The sequence below is a fragment of the Lissotriton vulgaris genome, chromosome 2_1 (assembly GCF_964263255.1).
Source record: "Lissotriton vulgaris chromosome 2_1, aLisVul1.2, whole genome shotgun sequence".
Classification (NCBI taxonomy): Eukaryota; Metazoa; Chordata; class Amphibia; order Caudata; family Salamandridae; genus Lissotriton; species Lissotriton vulgaris.
Genome location: NC_141687.1, coordinates 1,759,595,869 through 1,759,612,588, shown reverse-complemented (window position 1 = coordinate 1,759,612,588; position 16,720 = coordinate 1,759,595,869). Strand labels below are relative to the sequence as shown.

Genomic DNA, 16,720 nt, shown 5'->3' with positions numbered 1-16,720 from the left:
TTGATGGTGGGTGGTTACTATATCGCCTTCCTTGGAGTCTGAATCAGACATTCCATGAGCTGCTTTGTGCCAATGAGAGATATGTGCTAACAAAGTATGGCCAGGCAATAATAGTATTCAACGGATATGGAGATATGTTTTCTACAAAATCAGAAGCCCATCTAAAAAGAAACCGAGGTATTGTAGGACCTAAAGTAAATTTAATAATTTCTGTCTCCATCGCCATCTAGAAACAAATATTTCTGAGTAATAATGAAAATAAACATGCCTTCATTGCTCAATTATCGCAAAAGTTACAAGAAGCTGGGTGTAAAACAAAGCAAGCTCATAGTAATGCTGACTTCATGGTCGTTTTGGGGGCTAATGAGTCGGCCAAAACTCATCCTACAGCTATTGTTGTCGAGGAGAACGATCTTCTCATACTACTCCTTCATCATTTTCAAGAAAACCCATTTGATATTTTCCTTTGCCCAGAATCTAAGAAATCTTCCAAAAACATAACTGTGTATGATATGAGGAAATTAGCAAAAGCTTTAGGTAATGACGTTTGCTCTCACATCTTATTTGCTCACGCCGTATTAGAATGTGATACCACCTCCAAACCATTTGGATTGGGAAAACGTGACTCCATAAAGTTGCTAAGAAAATCAGGCAGCTTCAAAGAAAGTGCTGCTGTATTCCAAACTTCACAAAAATCAACAGAAGAAATTAAAAATGCTGGTCTTAATGCTATTATATCGTTGTATGGAGGAATAACAGGAGATAGCACTCTACATGGTATGAGACTTCGAACTTTCACTTCAAAGGCAACAAAATCAACAATACATGTGAAACCGGAAGTCTTGCCTCCTACAGAGGATGCCTGCAAATTTAATTCGCTCAGAGTATATCATCAGGTGCAGCAGTGGATGGGTATTCATATGGATCCATTACAGTGGTGATTTCAAGTGAAAGATGGAAGATTTGCTCCCATTAGATTGAGTCAAGCACCAGCACCAGATCATTTATTAAACTTTGTGAAATGTGGCTGTATCAAGAGTCAATGTGCGACTCTGCAATGTATATGCAAAAGACAGGGAATAGTGTGCACAGATGCGTGCACGGATTGTCGAGGAATAAGCTGTTGCAATTCCATGGAAGTGGACATGGACGATGATTGAAATCATACTATTCTTATACTAAGGAGTGCTGTTTGAATTTATCTCTTTAACAATTTTAATTTGTCAGTGTCATATTGAGAAGTGCTATATTATCTAGTTGAAATTTGTTCATCCTTTTCAAATGATGTTAAAAAAATGTAAATAAAAAATAACGTCAAAACTATGTTTGGCATATTAACATATAATTATCGCTGTTTATTGTATTAATTCCAATTTGATGTTATAGTCATCAGAAACAATTGTTGATGTTATTTTTTTTACTTTCCTGTACCTAAAAACATATAAAATGATACCACACATTGGCTTATAAACAGTTATACCCTATATCTCAAATAATGGGCAGCCATTTTGAAAAATCCGCCATATTGAATTAACGCGTCATGATAGAGTGGTAGACTTTTCACCATCGTTTTCTACGGGAAAATTTCAATAAAAATCCACTCACAGAAATGTATTGTAATTAGTTCTAGGTTAGCCCATTTTTTGAACTAATTTGACTAGACTATAATCACAACCTAAAACCTCACTGCTGTGCTTCACCAGGGTCCTTTGTTTAAACACAAATGAAACCTGAACATTCAGTTTATTATCAGGGAAGGTTTTTAGCTGTATCTTGCAGAGACAAACATTAACAAGCATTGGCAAAGCCAAATAGCCTTACTTGCAGTTTGAGCCCTGACTAAACCTTTAAAAAGCCTGATGCAGTGAAAAAGCAACACTAATTACTTTCAGTATACAAGCATCTATGAGCTAAACAATGTTAATGTCTGATGATTCAATGCAGTGTGTGATACAAAGTAGTCCATCAGCATTAGAATTCAATCACTCAAAAGGGGGCAGATGAATACACCAAACAGCCAAGGGCATGTGGTGAGAGAAGCAACACTCACCTGGCTAGATCCAAACATATTTAACAGTGGATTTTCTTTTCAGGGTAGGTAAACAAATAATATAGTCCAGTATTTAAATTAAGTGCTTTCATTTTTTTTCCTATTTATTTAAAAATATAATCTTTAATACTGCATTGAAATATATATGATATAAAAATACACAATGGATAACATGTATAGTAGTCCAATGAAACCGCCTGTTCGTTTGGCCTCATACTTCATTTTGTCACCAGAACACCTGGATTGTAATGCTAATCTACTGACACTTTAAACATTAATAGTACAGAGTGTGCACATTTTTACAGGCACAAACGTTAACATTTTATGGCACTTGCTTTTCCATACAAGAATTTTTGGAGCAATGTGTTTGACTGAAGATAGATAAAATATGAAATATGAGGGGAGGTGGTCAATGTTGAATTATCAGATCAGCAGGAGTAACTATACATATCATTGAACACCCCTAGGCTAAAGTGAAGTTATAAGACATTAGCATGTGTTAAAAAAATTCACCTATAAAACACAGTTGCAAATGTAAACCGAAAAGTTCACAAATGATGGTTAACTCAGTGATCCATAACTCGCACAACAGCCGTACAACTCGTAACTCACACACAAAATGGGATGCGCATTACTTCACCCTTACTGCAATATAAGCAACTATAAATGTTGTAAATACTGTTATAGATGAGATTAAATGCCATATTATTCTTAACACTATGGACACGACAAGGATGACTGCAGTTTTATTCAGTAGTTTAAGTATGTGTTGTTTTTAAATGTTATTTTATGTTATGTATGGGTATGTTTATTTAGATCGTAATCTTTAAACAAATACATACAATTTTAAAATTGATTTAAGATATTCCACAGCAATCTCACTGGCTAATTTCTGATAAAAAAGAAAAATATTCTTCCACACTTTATAGAATATCCTTACTCTAACCTCATAACATTTAGAAATGAATGCTCCTTAAAATTACTTCCTTAATAAAATCCTACCACATACGGGTTTAATAAAATCAACCAATTCTCCTAGACAAGATTTAAATTCCTTCATTGTAAAATTCTAAAAATATTAATTCTAACTTGTTATATCTCTCTGTACTACCTTTAGGAACTTCCCTAGTGCAATTGCGATGTCAATACTAGGCAATTCTGTGATAAGAGCAATTGCTTGCACCCGAGTTCTTATACCATATTTTAAAAATATTGGGCGCAACCAAAATTTACGCAAATCTAAAATATCTAAACAGTCCAACAGGATATGCACTGAATCCCCTTTTGTGCACAACCTACATTTACAACACCCATTAGGGTCCAGCATTTTAGTTATGTATGGGTATGAATATTGTGACGTCAAAAGCTTGGCTGTTCTGCCCCCTGGTTGTGTGCAGAGCCGAACGGGCACATGGCAGGTGAATAACGTGCATCCGTGTCTACAACAAATGTAATAGTGTACTTCAATAAATAAATACAACACAGCCTCATCTGCGCCCATGTGGTAGCTGTGTGTAGATTGTTTCCGTGACATATTTACAGTTACCATTATTGTGGGAGAATGTGCCCACGAATTGATCTCAAATGTAAACATCAAAATAACAAATGCCGGCATGTTTATATTTGCAGGTGTGTACACACGCACCGAAAGCAGGCATCCAATGGCACATTTGCCGTTCACAAACCTCCGGTGTGGCCTACTGTGTATAGTGGCCTTTCGGATGCGCTGTAAAGGTAGTACAGCCCGCTTACATATTTGTGTAACACGCTCAGGCTCGGGTATCCCGCACTAGGCAGGGTTACAGCTTGTGATGTCAGCACGCAGGGCTTGACACCACTCCTCAGTGCAACAGCTACTTTATTTGCATTTCAAATGCGATGCCTTTGCATTGCAGCCAGTTACTGTAGCAGCGGACACTTCTGCGCCTCAGTTTGCTGTTCCCGTGACCTACCCGAGCTCCCAGCCTCCCCTCTGCTCCCGAGGCAGAGCAAACCTGTCAGCATTAGCATTAAACAATAACACAATTTGTCTCAGGGATGTGGAAATTAGTTGGAACTTGCAGTCAGTTTATCCTCCTTTGGGAGCCACGGGAGTGCCCCTGGAAGGCTCTTTAGGCGGAGGCACACTGGCGACGTGTTATTCCTGTGCGGTGTGAACTCACTAGTGAGGTATGAGCTCCTTGCCTCTATAATGAAGTGTGCAATGCCATGTTCACTAGTGAGGCGTCACCTGCCCACTTTACATGGGAGTGTGAACTCTGTAACGCACTGATGAGGTGTGAACTCCTAGCCTCTGTAGGGAAGTGAGCATTGCCTTGTTCACTAGTGAGGCATTAGCTTCCCGCCTTACGTGGGAGGTGTGAACTCTCTAACTCACTGGTGAGGTGTGAACTCCTTACCTTTGGAGTGAAGTGTGCAATGTCTTGTTCACTAGTGAGGCGTCATCTTCTCGCCTTACATTGGAGGTATGAAATCTCTAACTTACTGGTGAGGTGTGAAGTCCTTGCCTCTGTAGGGAAGTGTGCAATGACTTGTTCACTAGTGAACTCTCTCACAGGTGAGGTGGGAGCTCCCTGCCTCTTTGGTAGGGTGTGAACCCCATGCCTCTATAGGTAGGTGTGCCCTGCCTTTTGCATCAGTAAGAGGTCAACTAATTGTCTTTGTGACGAGGTATAAACTCCCTACCTCACTAGTGAGGTGTGAATGTAATGCCTCACTCGATAAAACCCATGTCTCAATAGTGATCCTGCATGCCTCCTCAGTGAGATGTGAACTTCCTGCCACTATGAAGAGGTGAAAACTCACTGCCTCATCGACGTGTGAACTTCTTGCTTCACATGTGAGGTGTGATGTCCCTGCACCACTGATGAGATATGAACTCCCTTCCCTTACGGGCAATGGGCAAACGCTCTATTTCACCAGTAATTGTGGAATCTCTGGAATTGCTGCTAAAATAAGAACTGTCTTGAATCAAAATTGAGACATGCACTAACTTGAGTCAATGGTCAGGTGAACTAATGCTTCACTGTGATGTATGGATTGTGTGCGTTAAGTATGCGGTGTGAACTCGAGTATATCACTAGAGAGGGGTCGATCACCTGAATCACTGAGATAAACTAACTTAAAACACCTTTGAGGTGTGAACTTCCCCTCTTACCTCAGGCTCTGTAGCGTGTGTCTGACCATGTGTTTAGGACTGAGGTCCTTGAAGTGAGAGCCACTGAGTTTTCAGGTTTTTATAGGAGTCCTCAAGCCTGATCTTAAGGAGAATGACCCCCCCCCCCAAACCACCCACAAACACACACCTATAAAGCATTGTAATACGCGCCCCTCTATAGGTCTTCTGTGACATCAGCAGGTTAGGACAGGAGACAACAAGGGTGTATTTTTGAGGACGGGGCGTATATCCTCGAAAGGCGCTGCCGCACAGCCTTAATTCGCTCACATGTTCTAGTTAAGTCCTAACTTCAGGTGTATACAAACGAGTGTTTACATACAGGATCTAACACGTGTGATTTTTATTTTGAACACTACCTCCATGTAACCATTTTCATCACTATTCAAATAAGGGTACATATATTAACGCTTTGCACCGACGGGCAAAAGTAAGGTGCCCGTCGGAAGCTTTTCATGGGAGCCTAAGAAGGGGCTACAGACCATAGAGTCAGAGGTTTTCAAGGAGTATCTCGTTTCTGCAAGAACAAGGGTGGGTTGTGCAAAAGTCGGACTGAGCTTTCCGAGTAGCTCCGTAAGAACAATGGAAGACTGCAAAGGTGTAGCGAGGAGTGCGGCTCTGCGACCATGCCGCATCATGAACGGCGCGTTGTGGTACAGTCCGACGAGAGCCCCTCAAAAATGCTCAGCTCATCTCTTTATGAACTAGTTATAGCAGGATGTACATTTTGGCTACATTCACTTTCCTTGACATCAAGAGAACAAGACACTGCTTTCTGCTGCATTCAGACAGCTTTTGGAACTAGTAGTGCGCGCGCACCACAGAGGAGCAGGGGAGGGCAGCACGGCAGCGGCAGCGAGGCAAATGCTCACTGCTGCTCGTGTTAGCCACCGTCGGGAATGGGTTTTTCAAAGGCGGGGCATTGTCCTGCCTTTGCCCAATCACGTGCCTTGTTATTTTAAAAAAACGAAAACGAGAAAGCCAATGCCTGACGGCGAAAGCCTGATCACACGCACAAGCGTGTGGTCAGCTTTGAAAATCCCATAAAAAAGGGCTCTCGTTGCGCGACAGTGCTGCACACTGCAACGCAGGCGCGAGCCCTAAAAAATTCCAAGGTTCGTTCTTTGCACTAAGATACTGTTTGCCCCTGCTACAGTCTGATTGTTTTGTTTAGTAATTACATTTATATTGCCGTTACTACGAGGTGTCAACGTGCTTTTTCGGCAAGTAGCACACAACTCCGGAACCCATAAAGGATTAGAGTTGAATTAGTGTTGTGAATTATGAAATTAATTTGAGCGGTGGATATGCTAGTCTGTTATTTGGATTAAGAAGGATAGTGGAAGGATAGAAGAGGGAAAAGGTTTGCATTTATATAGTGCTTTTTACTTACCCCTGATGAGGTGTTGAAATGCTTTTAAGCGAGTAGCACGCTACTCCGGAACCCGGTGCACTTTTTCAGATGTAGCCCCAAATCTGCAAGGATTTTTTTTCTTTCTTTGAACCACATACAATTCCAGGGCACCAACAAGAAAAAAACTATGCAATAGATTTACTGTCCATAGATTTAATAAGAATAGTAGGTATACGAAAGATATTTTAACCAGGTCTAATCCACTGGTAATATTTTATTAACACCTATGATATACTGTCCGAAATGTTAATAAGAATAATGGCCATATAAAAGAAACTGTACTTATGTTTTAGGGCTTGACCGTTCCTTTTGTAACAATTCCAATTAATTGAATCAAATAAAAGATGATGAACATTCCTCTTACTAGCAGCATGAATATGTGTCCAGGGATGTCCACATCATGGATGCGGTGTTCTCAGATCAATCATAATCCTAGTTCGACCAGTGACTCGGTTACCAGTCAAATTAGAATTCAGAGTTTTGGGTGGGGTGTGTGAAATGCAGTACTTATAGGAAACTTAAAGAGCACGTTTGCACAAATAAGAGTTTAAAAAACGTCAAGTTAAAAAGTGAGACCAGACCTATGCTGAAGAATGGAGTGTCAGCTGCATGAAACGTTTCTACCATCATAGCCACACACATACTAGAAACTACATGCAAAGTGTATAATCTCTTTGCGATTGGACAAATTGACTTCCAAATTCCTAAAAACTATTGTGACAAAGATTGCACATTATTTCCTTTAAAGGCGAATTCTTTATTGCACTTTTTATGGGGGCATTGTCACAAGACTGGATACCATAGGGTTTCTGACTCCTTATAAATGCAGACTTGGCGTGTTTCAAATTTTCAAGTGCCACTGCAGTCACTAATTTAGCATTAGTCATCACTTGCCCAGGAAAGGCAGTATCCAGTCACAAAGCGCAACTGGCCCTTGGTGGATGACTTGCACTGCTTATAGAGTCAGAGTAAAGATTAGGGGTGGCCCTTCTCTTATCCTGTTGGCTTACTATGCAGGGCATTTTGCTAATGGGACTCCTGTAACTTCAAAGGTAAAGAAAGTCTCAAGCGGAGTGCTAAGAGTCATGTCTTAGATCGAACACAATTCTGTCTATTAAATGCAGCCCTAATTCAGGCAGAATACATTTTCTGGATCTAACCTCATCCAGGGCTCTTCCCAGCCCTTGTCTGGGGAATCATTGCCTGACTGAGGTAACTAGGAGCCTTTATTACAGATGATACTTTATATGATCGCGATATTGCTTTTGAGATGTGTGCAGAAGTGTCTCTAGTCATCGTTCTAGAACATCTGTGAGCCAATAACATTAGGAAATGTTTGTAATGTCTACTTCTTTTTACAGAATTACCACCTGCACTGCAAATTCCATCTGGGTAAAATAGCACGAAAAATCCATTTTGTTTCCCACAATTTGAACCTGTTGATCATGTGTCCAATCTGCAGAAAGCTTTAACAAAAACACTAACATTTCAAACCAAAAAGCTACACTTTTGGTAAATGCTTAGAATGGCACCTCCATCTTTAAAATTTCAAGACACAGTTTGCTCATTTATATGCTTTAAGTGGGGGATGGTCAGCATGAGTTCAGAAGTGGTACCTAAAAACTTACCAAGGAGGGGCTAAACCCTCATTAAAAATTACAAAAGAGAATCTTTGGCTGTGAATTATAAATCTGTGCTTTTATGGTATTTTTGACCGAAATAAAGATTTTATGATGATGATTACAAAAGAATTGAACTTTTCTGCTAATACTCAAGATATGATTATAGAATAGTGACAGACCCTCCAAACCGAAGAGAGGCAGGTTGGCCCATCAGGTGATGTGACTTAATAAGCCCTTGATGTTCTGTTAATGCTATGCAGGGTAGTACGCCTAAAGGTTACCACGTCCTGACTAGCATTCAGGGCTGGCTTTAGGGTGATGCGAGCGGTGCATCCGCACATTGCGCTGAGTTCAGGGTGGGAGTTCTTGGGGGACTGTGTTTAGAAATAACTTATGTCTTTAAAAGTGTCTGCTGCAGAGTTGCTTGTGAGTCCAGTAGTTGTGAGACAACAATAAAAAATATCAAGATAATTCTGGTGATTAATGTTTCTCTGGAGAGAGATGGAGTTTTGTCTAGTAGCAATTTTTACTCATCATAAAAGTAGCCGAGAGGTTAAATATTCCAGCTGCGCAGAGGGTTAATATGCCTACCTCAAAGAGTGTTAACTATGCAGATCACTAAACTATACAGTATGTGGATAGCTCAGTGAGTTACTGCTTTTGTCACAGAGATGCTTTTGTTACCTGCAGATTATAAATTGCAATCCTAATATAGCACAGTACCTATGAACTGTCATTAAAGAGCTGCATACAAACTGCACGGTATAGATTAGAACGTTATGTTTTTACCCAGTCTTCCGTTATTCTAATTGTTGCTAAAAGGGTTCATTTTGGTAGAAGCACATTCTAATTCTTAAAACCAACCCCACCTACTGTGGCACGTTTTAAATCCTAAATGTGCACATCTCTAGACCAACGACTCTTAAAATATACGGCCTACAAGTCTGATGACAGGTGTTCCTACACCTTGTAATCGTCCTTGTTTTATGGAATATTTCCTATAAACTGATTTACATAGTAAGATTCATTGTCTGTTTGTGTGATGTAAAGTGATCTGACACCTACACTGGTATGAGAAGCACTAGAAAACAATTCAAAAGCATCTGAGTGTGGAGCTATGGAGAGATGAGGGACACTGTTGGAGGGCGGTGGTGAGGGAATCCGCCGAGGAGGTCATGGAGGGATGGGGTGGGCGTGGAGGAGATCATGGAGGGATGGGGTGGGCTCCCAATGAGATTGTTGCACCGGGCGCCACCAGCACTAAAGCCGTCCATGCTGTCATTTTCTGGTACTGGGCAGAGTACTAATAAGCCCTTTATGGCGAATAACGAGCCAGCAAAGTAGCACCTCTATCACACATTTTGAACCGTCCTTATTGGGAATGACCTCTCACTTTGGAGGGGCTGAATGGACTGCATACAGTTGTTTTAAAGCAGCCAACAGTTAATGCTCCCCCTTGGCATCAACGTTTAACTACTTGGAGACATTCACCAAATTAGAGCTAACCCACTGGAGAAAACAGACAATAAATTGGTATATTTCTGAATCGAGTTCCTAAACACGCCTGCAGCACCACAACTACACATCGGAATAAACTACAGCAAAGAAAACCCACCTGATCCCAGAAAACATGGCCCCAGTAATCCTCTCCCTGCTGGCCATTAGAGAGACCTCCAGGACTGATGCCACTAAAATGTCCAGGAAATCCGAGGGGAGGAAGTGAGCTCAGCAGGTAGTATAAACCTCCATACAGGGCTTGCCTCAGGGGAAACGGGCCCTCCACATCAATGCGGCTTCCTTCCCAGAGCTCCTCCCACGCCTTCTCATGCGAGGTCCACAGCTCACCAGCACCAATCAAGGAAAGCCCTGCCAAGAAGCTCTTCTCTGCTTCCTCTTCAGTTTCTGCCACTGCAGCCAAGAATTCCCATGACCCCTGTCTTTCACTAGCGGAGAGCGTGACCGAAGGCGGGACGGGAGACCAGATCATGTGCACACTTTTCAGAGGACAGTCCTCCACCTCTGGGATCAGGGTTTGTCCATAGATGTATCTGAAATAGACAAGAGGGACAATGAGCCCCATCATTAAAGGTCAACCAAACTGAGATACACTAACGAAGATGTGACGAACAAGAGGATTTAATTAACATTTAGTGGGAATGTAAATCTTGCAAAGCTTTCTTTTTTTTAGGGTGCACAAGTTAAACTCATTTGAAACGGATCGACACTTAATCAGAAGATGATCAGAAAACAAAGGCACCAAGGGCCAGATGTAGGTAGGCCGTTACCGATCGGTAACGGCCGAAAATACCGATTTTGGGCCCTTACCGATCGGTATACTGCCATCGAGATGTAGGGCAAAGAAAAAAGTCCAAATCGGAGCGAAAACCGATTCGGAATGAGTACCGAATGGAAAAGAATCCGATACGTACATACCGAAAATCGGATATTTTACGAATCGGTAACACACCGATTCGGATGCAAACACCGATTCGGTCCATGTACCGAATCGGTAGAGACACCGAATCGGAAAATAACCGATTCGGTCCATGTACCGAATCGGTAGTGACACCGAATCGGAAAATACCCGATTCGGTAGTGACACCGAATCGGAAATTATCCGATTCGGTCCATGTACCGAATCGGTAGTGACACCGAATCGGAATTAAGCCGATTCGGTCCATGTACCGAATCGGTAGATACACCGATTCGGACATAAGCCGAATCGGAGAACCTACCGATTCGGTAGAATCACCGATCGGGAAATTCCCCGATTCGGACAGATGGGGAGATGTAGGGAGGCACAGAAACACCGATTTCGGCTCAAAATTGGTAGAATTCACTCGGTATTTACCATGGATTACAATCAGGTGGTAACCAACTCCAACCCATAAAAACAGCCCCAAAATGCATTGCAACTTGCAGGATGGCAGCTTTTTATGTCATTGCGAGGCGGTTACGGCTACAGCAGGAAGGACAGAGGGAATGGCAAAGAAATGAACAGGTCTACAGACAGAGGATAACCCTGTTCATGCTCACAGAGGCAGAGATCCTCCAGAGATACAGGCTGGACTCTGACACCATTCTTGAGCTCATCAGGGACCTCAAACAATTGTTGGACCACCCCACCCCAAGGGCACACGCCATCCCAGCACACGTCCAGGTGCTATGCAGCCTACACCTGCTTGCGTCTGGCAGCTATCAAAGTGGAGTTGCAGCGGTAGGAGGGGTGACCCAGAGCAGCCTGTCAAGGTTCTTCCACACATTCCTTGACGCCATGATACACAGGATGGACCAATACATCTCTTTCCCTGCAACCCACGCAGAACTGCTACAAACTAAAGCTGACTTCTACCAGATGGCACAATTTCCCCAAATCATTGGCTGCATGGATGGCACGCACATTCCGATTTGCCCACCAGCTGACACAGAATACATATACCGCAATCGGAAGTCTACGCACACCATCAACGTGCAGGTGATCTGCAATGCGAAGTGCACCATCACAGACCTGGTAGCAAAATTCCCAGGGAGTACCCACGACTCCTATATTTTCCAACAGAGCGGCATCTATGCACGGCTGATGGCTGGCGAATTTGGTGAAGGATACCTCCTAGGTGAGACACATCATCAGACCCCCATAACACAAAGTAGCTAGGTGTAATACATGTATGCATGTGTGTAATGTTACCCCTTTTCCTTCCAGGCAACAGTGCATATGCCCTCCGCTCATTCATACTCACCCCCTACCTCAACCCCTCCACACCCAGCCAAAGGAGGTATAACCGGGCCCACAAAAGCACAAGGAATGTCGTCGAACGGACCTTTGGCATCTGGAAAAGTAGATTCAGATGCCTGCACAAGAGTGGAGGTGCAAGGCAGTATACCCCCATCACCTGCTGCAAGATCATAGCTGTATGTGCAATGTTACACAACCTTGCGGTGAAGAAGGGCACTGAGGTGGAGTTGTCTGACTACGAGGACCATGACGACGACGAAGCTGTGCCACTAACACAGCCAGCTGGGGTGTCTACGCCAAGTGATGGCAGATACAGACGTGAGGAGATTACAGAAAACTATTTCTGAGTGAGTACAGATGCACAGACAGGTAAATGGTTGTGGTGAAAAGCAAATTTTAATACTGTTGCAACACCGTTACTGCACTGATGTGCAACAAAAAAAATGTAATAGCTAAGAAAACAAAAGTCTAAGGTCCAGGTTGCCTCACCCGCCCTTGCAAGCCTACTTCTTGAAGCGCTTGGCAGCCCCACTGGGGTGTCCCTCACCCCCTTCAGAATGTCCTGCGGCTTCTGCGGAGCGCCTGGTGCTCCTGCTCTGACGCAGCGCTGGCCGGGCTGCTGCGGCTGCTGCTGTCCCCAGCATCCCCCAGGTCCAGGGCAGGATTGGCGGCAGTGTTTGAGATGATCATAGCCTCCATTGCTGTAGTGATGCGGGCCATTCCCCTGGTTATCTCAGCGGTGTTCTGGGTTAGACTTGACTCCATATTGGCACCGCGCTGACAAAGTTGCGCCGTTGCAGCAGCAAGGCGGCTAATGGAGCGGTTTTGCACGCGGGCATCCCGCCAGCGCGAGAGCTCATGCTCCTCTAGTCTGCCGCATAACTGGGTAATGGCAGTGGTCAGCCTGCCAAGACCTGCTGCTACCTCCTTGTTGGTATCTACAAAGGCCTTGAAACCTTTCACCATCTCGCCCATCTGCAGGTTGTGCTGGCGGAGCTGGCGCTGGCAGGCCATGATGGACTTCGCCTGCTGCCTTTGGATTTTCACCATGTTCCCTTCAAGGCCCTGGAAGACACTGCCCTCCGGTGCCGGCGCTGCAGTGCTGGGAATGGCACGCCGCCGGGTACTGCTGCTGCCGCCCTGCTGAGTGGGCTGGGGTGCCACTGGTGTGGGTGTGGTGGTGGCCGGGGCCTGAGCCCCTGCTCCCAGGATAGGGTTTACTGGAGCCACAGCCATAATCGTGGCAGGAGGTGGTGTAGGTGCATGGTGGTCCCTTGTCGGGGAGTTCTCTGGGGAGAACAGCAAGGGGGGTGTGCTCGGCATTTGTGGGGAGTGAAGTAAGTCATAGTCAATTGCCAGGTCTCCCTCAATACCCAGCCCAATGGTGTTGTCCTCCTCCTCCTCGGAAGCCTGACTCGTGCTAGGCCCTGCGACTGCACTGGTAGTTGGTGCTGCTGCCTCTGTTGCCTGTGGTCCTCCGCCTGATGGTGCCCCTAGGTATAAAGAAGCATTTGTAAATTGAGTGCCGATGTATTACAGTCAGTACAATTAAAGCATTGCACATGTCCTTGCATCTCCTTAGAATGTGTTCCACTGTTTCCTATCTTGTGATTCTGCACTGCCATATTTTGCTAACTTCTGCTGACTACATATACCATGATGCTTGTCTCTTGTATGTTGGTTACAGTACTGGGCTGGGGTTTGGCTGTGCATTGTGTCTAATGGGGAGGTGTCTGGTAGGGTGTGTCATGATGCGCATGCTTCTTACCTGTAGCTGTAGCTCTGGCTGAGCTGTCCAGGGTCCCGATTCCGGTCACGCTCTCCCTCTCGATGGTGCTGGACACCAGTTCCTCCAGCTCAGTGAGGGGTGGCGCCGGGTTCCTGCCTCCACCTGTCCCTCCAGCTTGCCTCTGGATCTCAGCCATCTTTCGTTTGGTCAGGCTGCGGATATCGTAGAAGCGTTTTTTCAGCTCATCAAGGGACCTGGGGGTGACACCTACAGCATTGACCTTTTCTGCGATATCACTCCAGAGCCTCCTCTTAGTGCTGTCCGGCACAGTGAGGGACAGCTTCCCGAATAGCTGCCTGTGCACCCTCACCACCTCCTCCACCAACACCTGCAGCTCCATGCTACTGAACTTTGGCTTTCTCTTCTGGCTGGCCTTCTGGCTCTCACTGGGGTTTGCCATCTTGCTCTCAACAGTTCTCTGCCTCCTGCTCCCACTGCTGCTCACTGTGAGTGTTCAGCTCAGGCTGGCTCTCCAGAAAGTTCTTAATTAGCTGCACCTGCCAGGGTTGCCACTCCCTGTTTGGGTGGGGGAGGGGGGATCCACCTCATTGGCTGAATCGGCTTTTACCGAATCGGCTTTTACCGAATCGGATTTTACCGAATCGGTTTTTACCGATTCGGATTTTACCGATTCGGATTTTACCGATTCGGTTTGTTCAATGCATTCCTATGGGCTTTTTGCCCATGGGTGTGTTTTCAAACCTCCGAATCGGTAATTGCCGATTCGGATTTTACCGAATCGGCTATTTCCGAATCGGTGGTAGCCGATTCGGCTATTTCCGATTCGGTGGTAGCCGATTCGGTACTTTCCGATTCGGTCCGTGCCGAATCGGTACGTTGCGATTCACATTACCGATGCCGACCGATTCGGTATTATTTCGCAGTTTTTTTCCTACATCTCGTTTTCCGATTTCAGAATACCGATTCGGCCCGCCTCGGTATTTTGAAATCGGAAAATCCCTTTTACCTACATCGGGCCCCAAGTGTTCAATTACAAAAATCGTGAATGTGTCAGACCTCTTTTAACAGAAACTTAAATTACAGTTAATGACAGAGCAGGTTTAGTTTTATTCTCAAGCATAAGCATTATACAGTATTACACATATAAAACTTTCCAAAGGAAAATCATGGGCTCAAGCACACAAAAGTTCAATCATAGGAAGTCCAACTTGTTTCAAATGATAGGCCATTGATAAAGAATAACTCCAGTCCACTGAAATTTAACTCTTCCTTTACTTCAAGGTCAGGATTACAGACAGAGAGATACAAAACCCTGCAGCCAACACAGGTTTCAGCCTCCTGGACTTTTTCAAGGATAAACAGCATAGAGTAACTGAGTATTGAAGTCTCCTCACAGCTTCCGTTACATTACGTACCTTTTTAGCCTGTATGATAAACCTTTTCCAAAATATCCCAGTCATAAACAGTATTACTGGGTAGTCCCAAACACCTATCTATTCCTTTATAGTCAGGGAAAAGTATGTGGGTTTGACCTTGATAAGTCCGCTCATATCCGCTAACCTCAGCCATAGAAACGCTGTGTTCCAGGAGAACGAAACACGCGTTGCCTGTGGTGTTTTGGATCTCTCGGTCTGTAATCCTGACTTTGAAGTAAAGAAGAGTTAAACTTCAGTGGACTGGATTTATTCTTTATCAATGGCCTGTCACTTGAAACAAGTTGAACTTCCAAAGATTGAACTTTTGTGTGCTCGAGTGCATGATTTTCCTTTGGACAGTGCAAACACACATTGTGTGGTTTGTTAATCAGAACCTAAGGTGACTAGCTACTTAGCACAACAGCACCATGTGAATATATTTTAATATTATAATATTATAATATTACAATAGGTAATATTGTTTACCTATTGACACTGTGCTCTTTACTACAGCCCATGACTTCTTATACATGTACAGTCTCTCAGGCCAAGTCACTAATGTTTGTTGTATGACATATAAAACTTTAAACAGAAAATGTTCTAGAGACCTTTCTCTAAACAATATGGCAGAACAATAATACAATTACTACTTATCCTATACTCGGGGCTTTAAGGTGGATGAAAAAAACTAGGGGGTCTCTCAAAGGGGCGTGGCCGATGTAAATAAGGGTGTGGTTTAAAAACACAAACTAAAAATCTGTGCTTAGCATAGAGTGCCGCCCAATGGTATTTTACTGTGTTTTCCACACACCCCCATTTCTCTATGGGACCTTGTGTTACGGCCAGTGTACGACTGTAACATAAGCTCCCATAGAGAAATGGGAGTATGTGACAGAACAGTTTTTGGTTGCATCGTAATCATGCTGTCGGAACTGTTGACCGGCGGTCAGTCGGTCCTGAGACCGCGACGGTCGGGGGCAACTCCAACCTGCATAGTAATCCGCTCCAATGTGTAATCCTTTTGTTTTGCTCCTCACTTTTTTCCCCAGGTCTGCCACCAAGTCAACTAGGCTTTTTGAAGCAAGAGGGCTCCACTAGACAAGCTTGTGTCTTTGGGCTTAGTTTGGCCCTTAGGATACCATGCCCAGTCAGTGGCACGCAGGGTTCAGATTGGGTCCTGGTCCTGTGACTGCTTGAGAATTTCCATATTTAACCCAGAACCTTAGAGCACACAGCCTGGGCATCCAGGTAAAAGGGTGTCAGGTTGAGAGGACTGCCTGTTTGGGCATGTTAGGTCAAGGTAAGGAAAGCCTGCAAGAAATACTACTACACAGCACATAGGCAAGTAAGGTCATCTATCCTCCTTACACCAATCACTCTGTGCTCAGAACTATTTATCTTCTCTAAATAACCTCCTCACTACCGCATCAAGCAACATCGGCTGACCCAAATGGGCCCTCTGGCCAATTCCTTCTGTGCCATCCTTGGCATCTTTCCAGTCATTCTTGTCCAGGGGGCCCACCCAGACTCCCACTTCTCTTTCAAAGCAAAGAAGTGG

The 16,720-nt window shown here is 44.1% G+C and overlaps 1 protein-coding gene across 1 annotated transcript in view; it reads right to left on the bottom strand.

Moving 5' to 3' along the window:
* PGGHG (protein-glucosylgalactosylhydroxylysine glucosidase) overlaps positions 1–16,720 on the bottom strand; it is a 328,346-nt gene that overhangs the window by 207,123 nt on the left and 104,503 nt on the right. Inside the window, exon 4 of the mRNA XM_086957811.1 lies at positions 9,877–10,309. Within this exon, the coding sequence (XP_086813937.1) occupies positions 9,877–10,309 (433 nt within the window). The remainder of the gene's footprint in view (positions 1–9,876; positions 10,310–16,720) is intronic.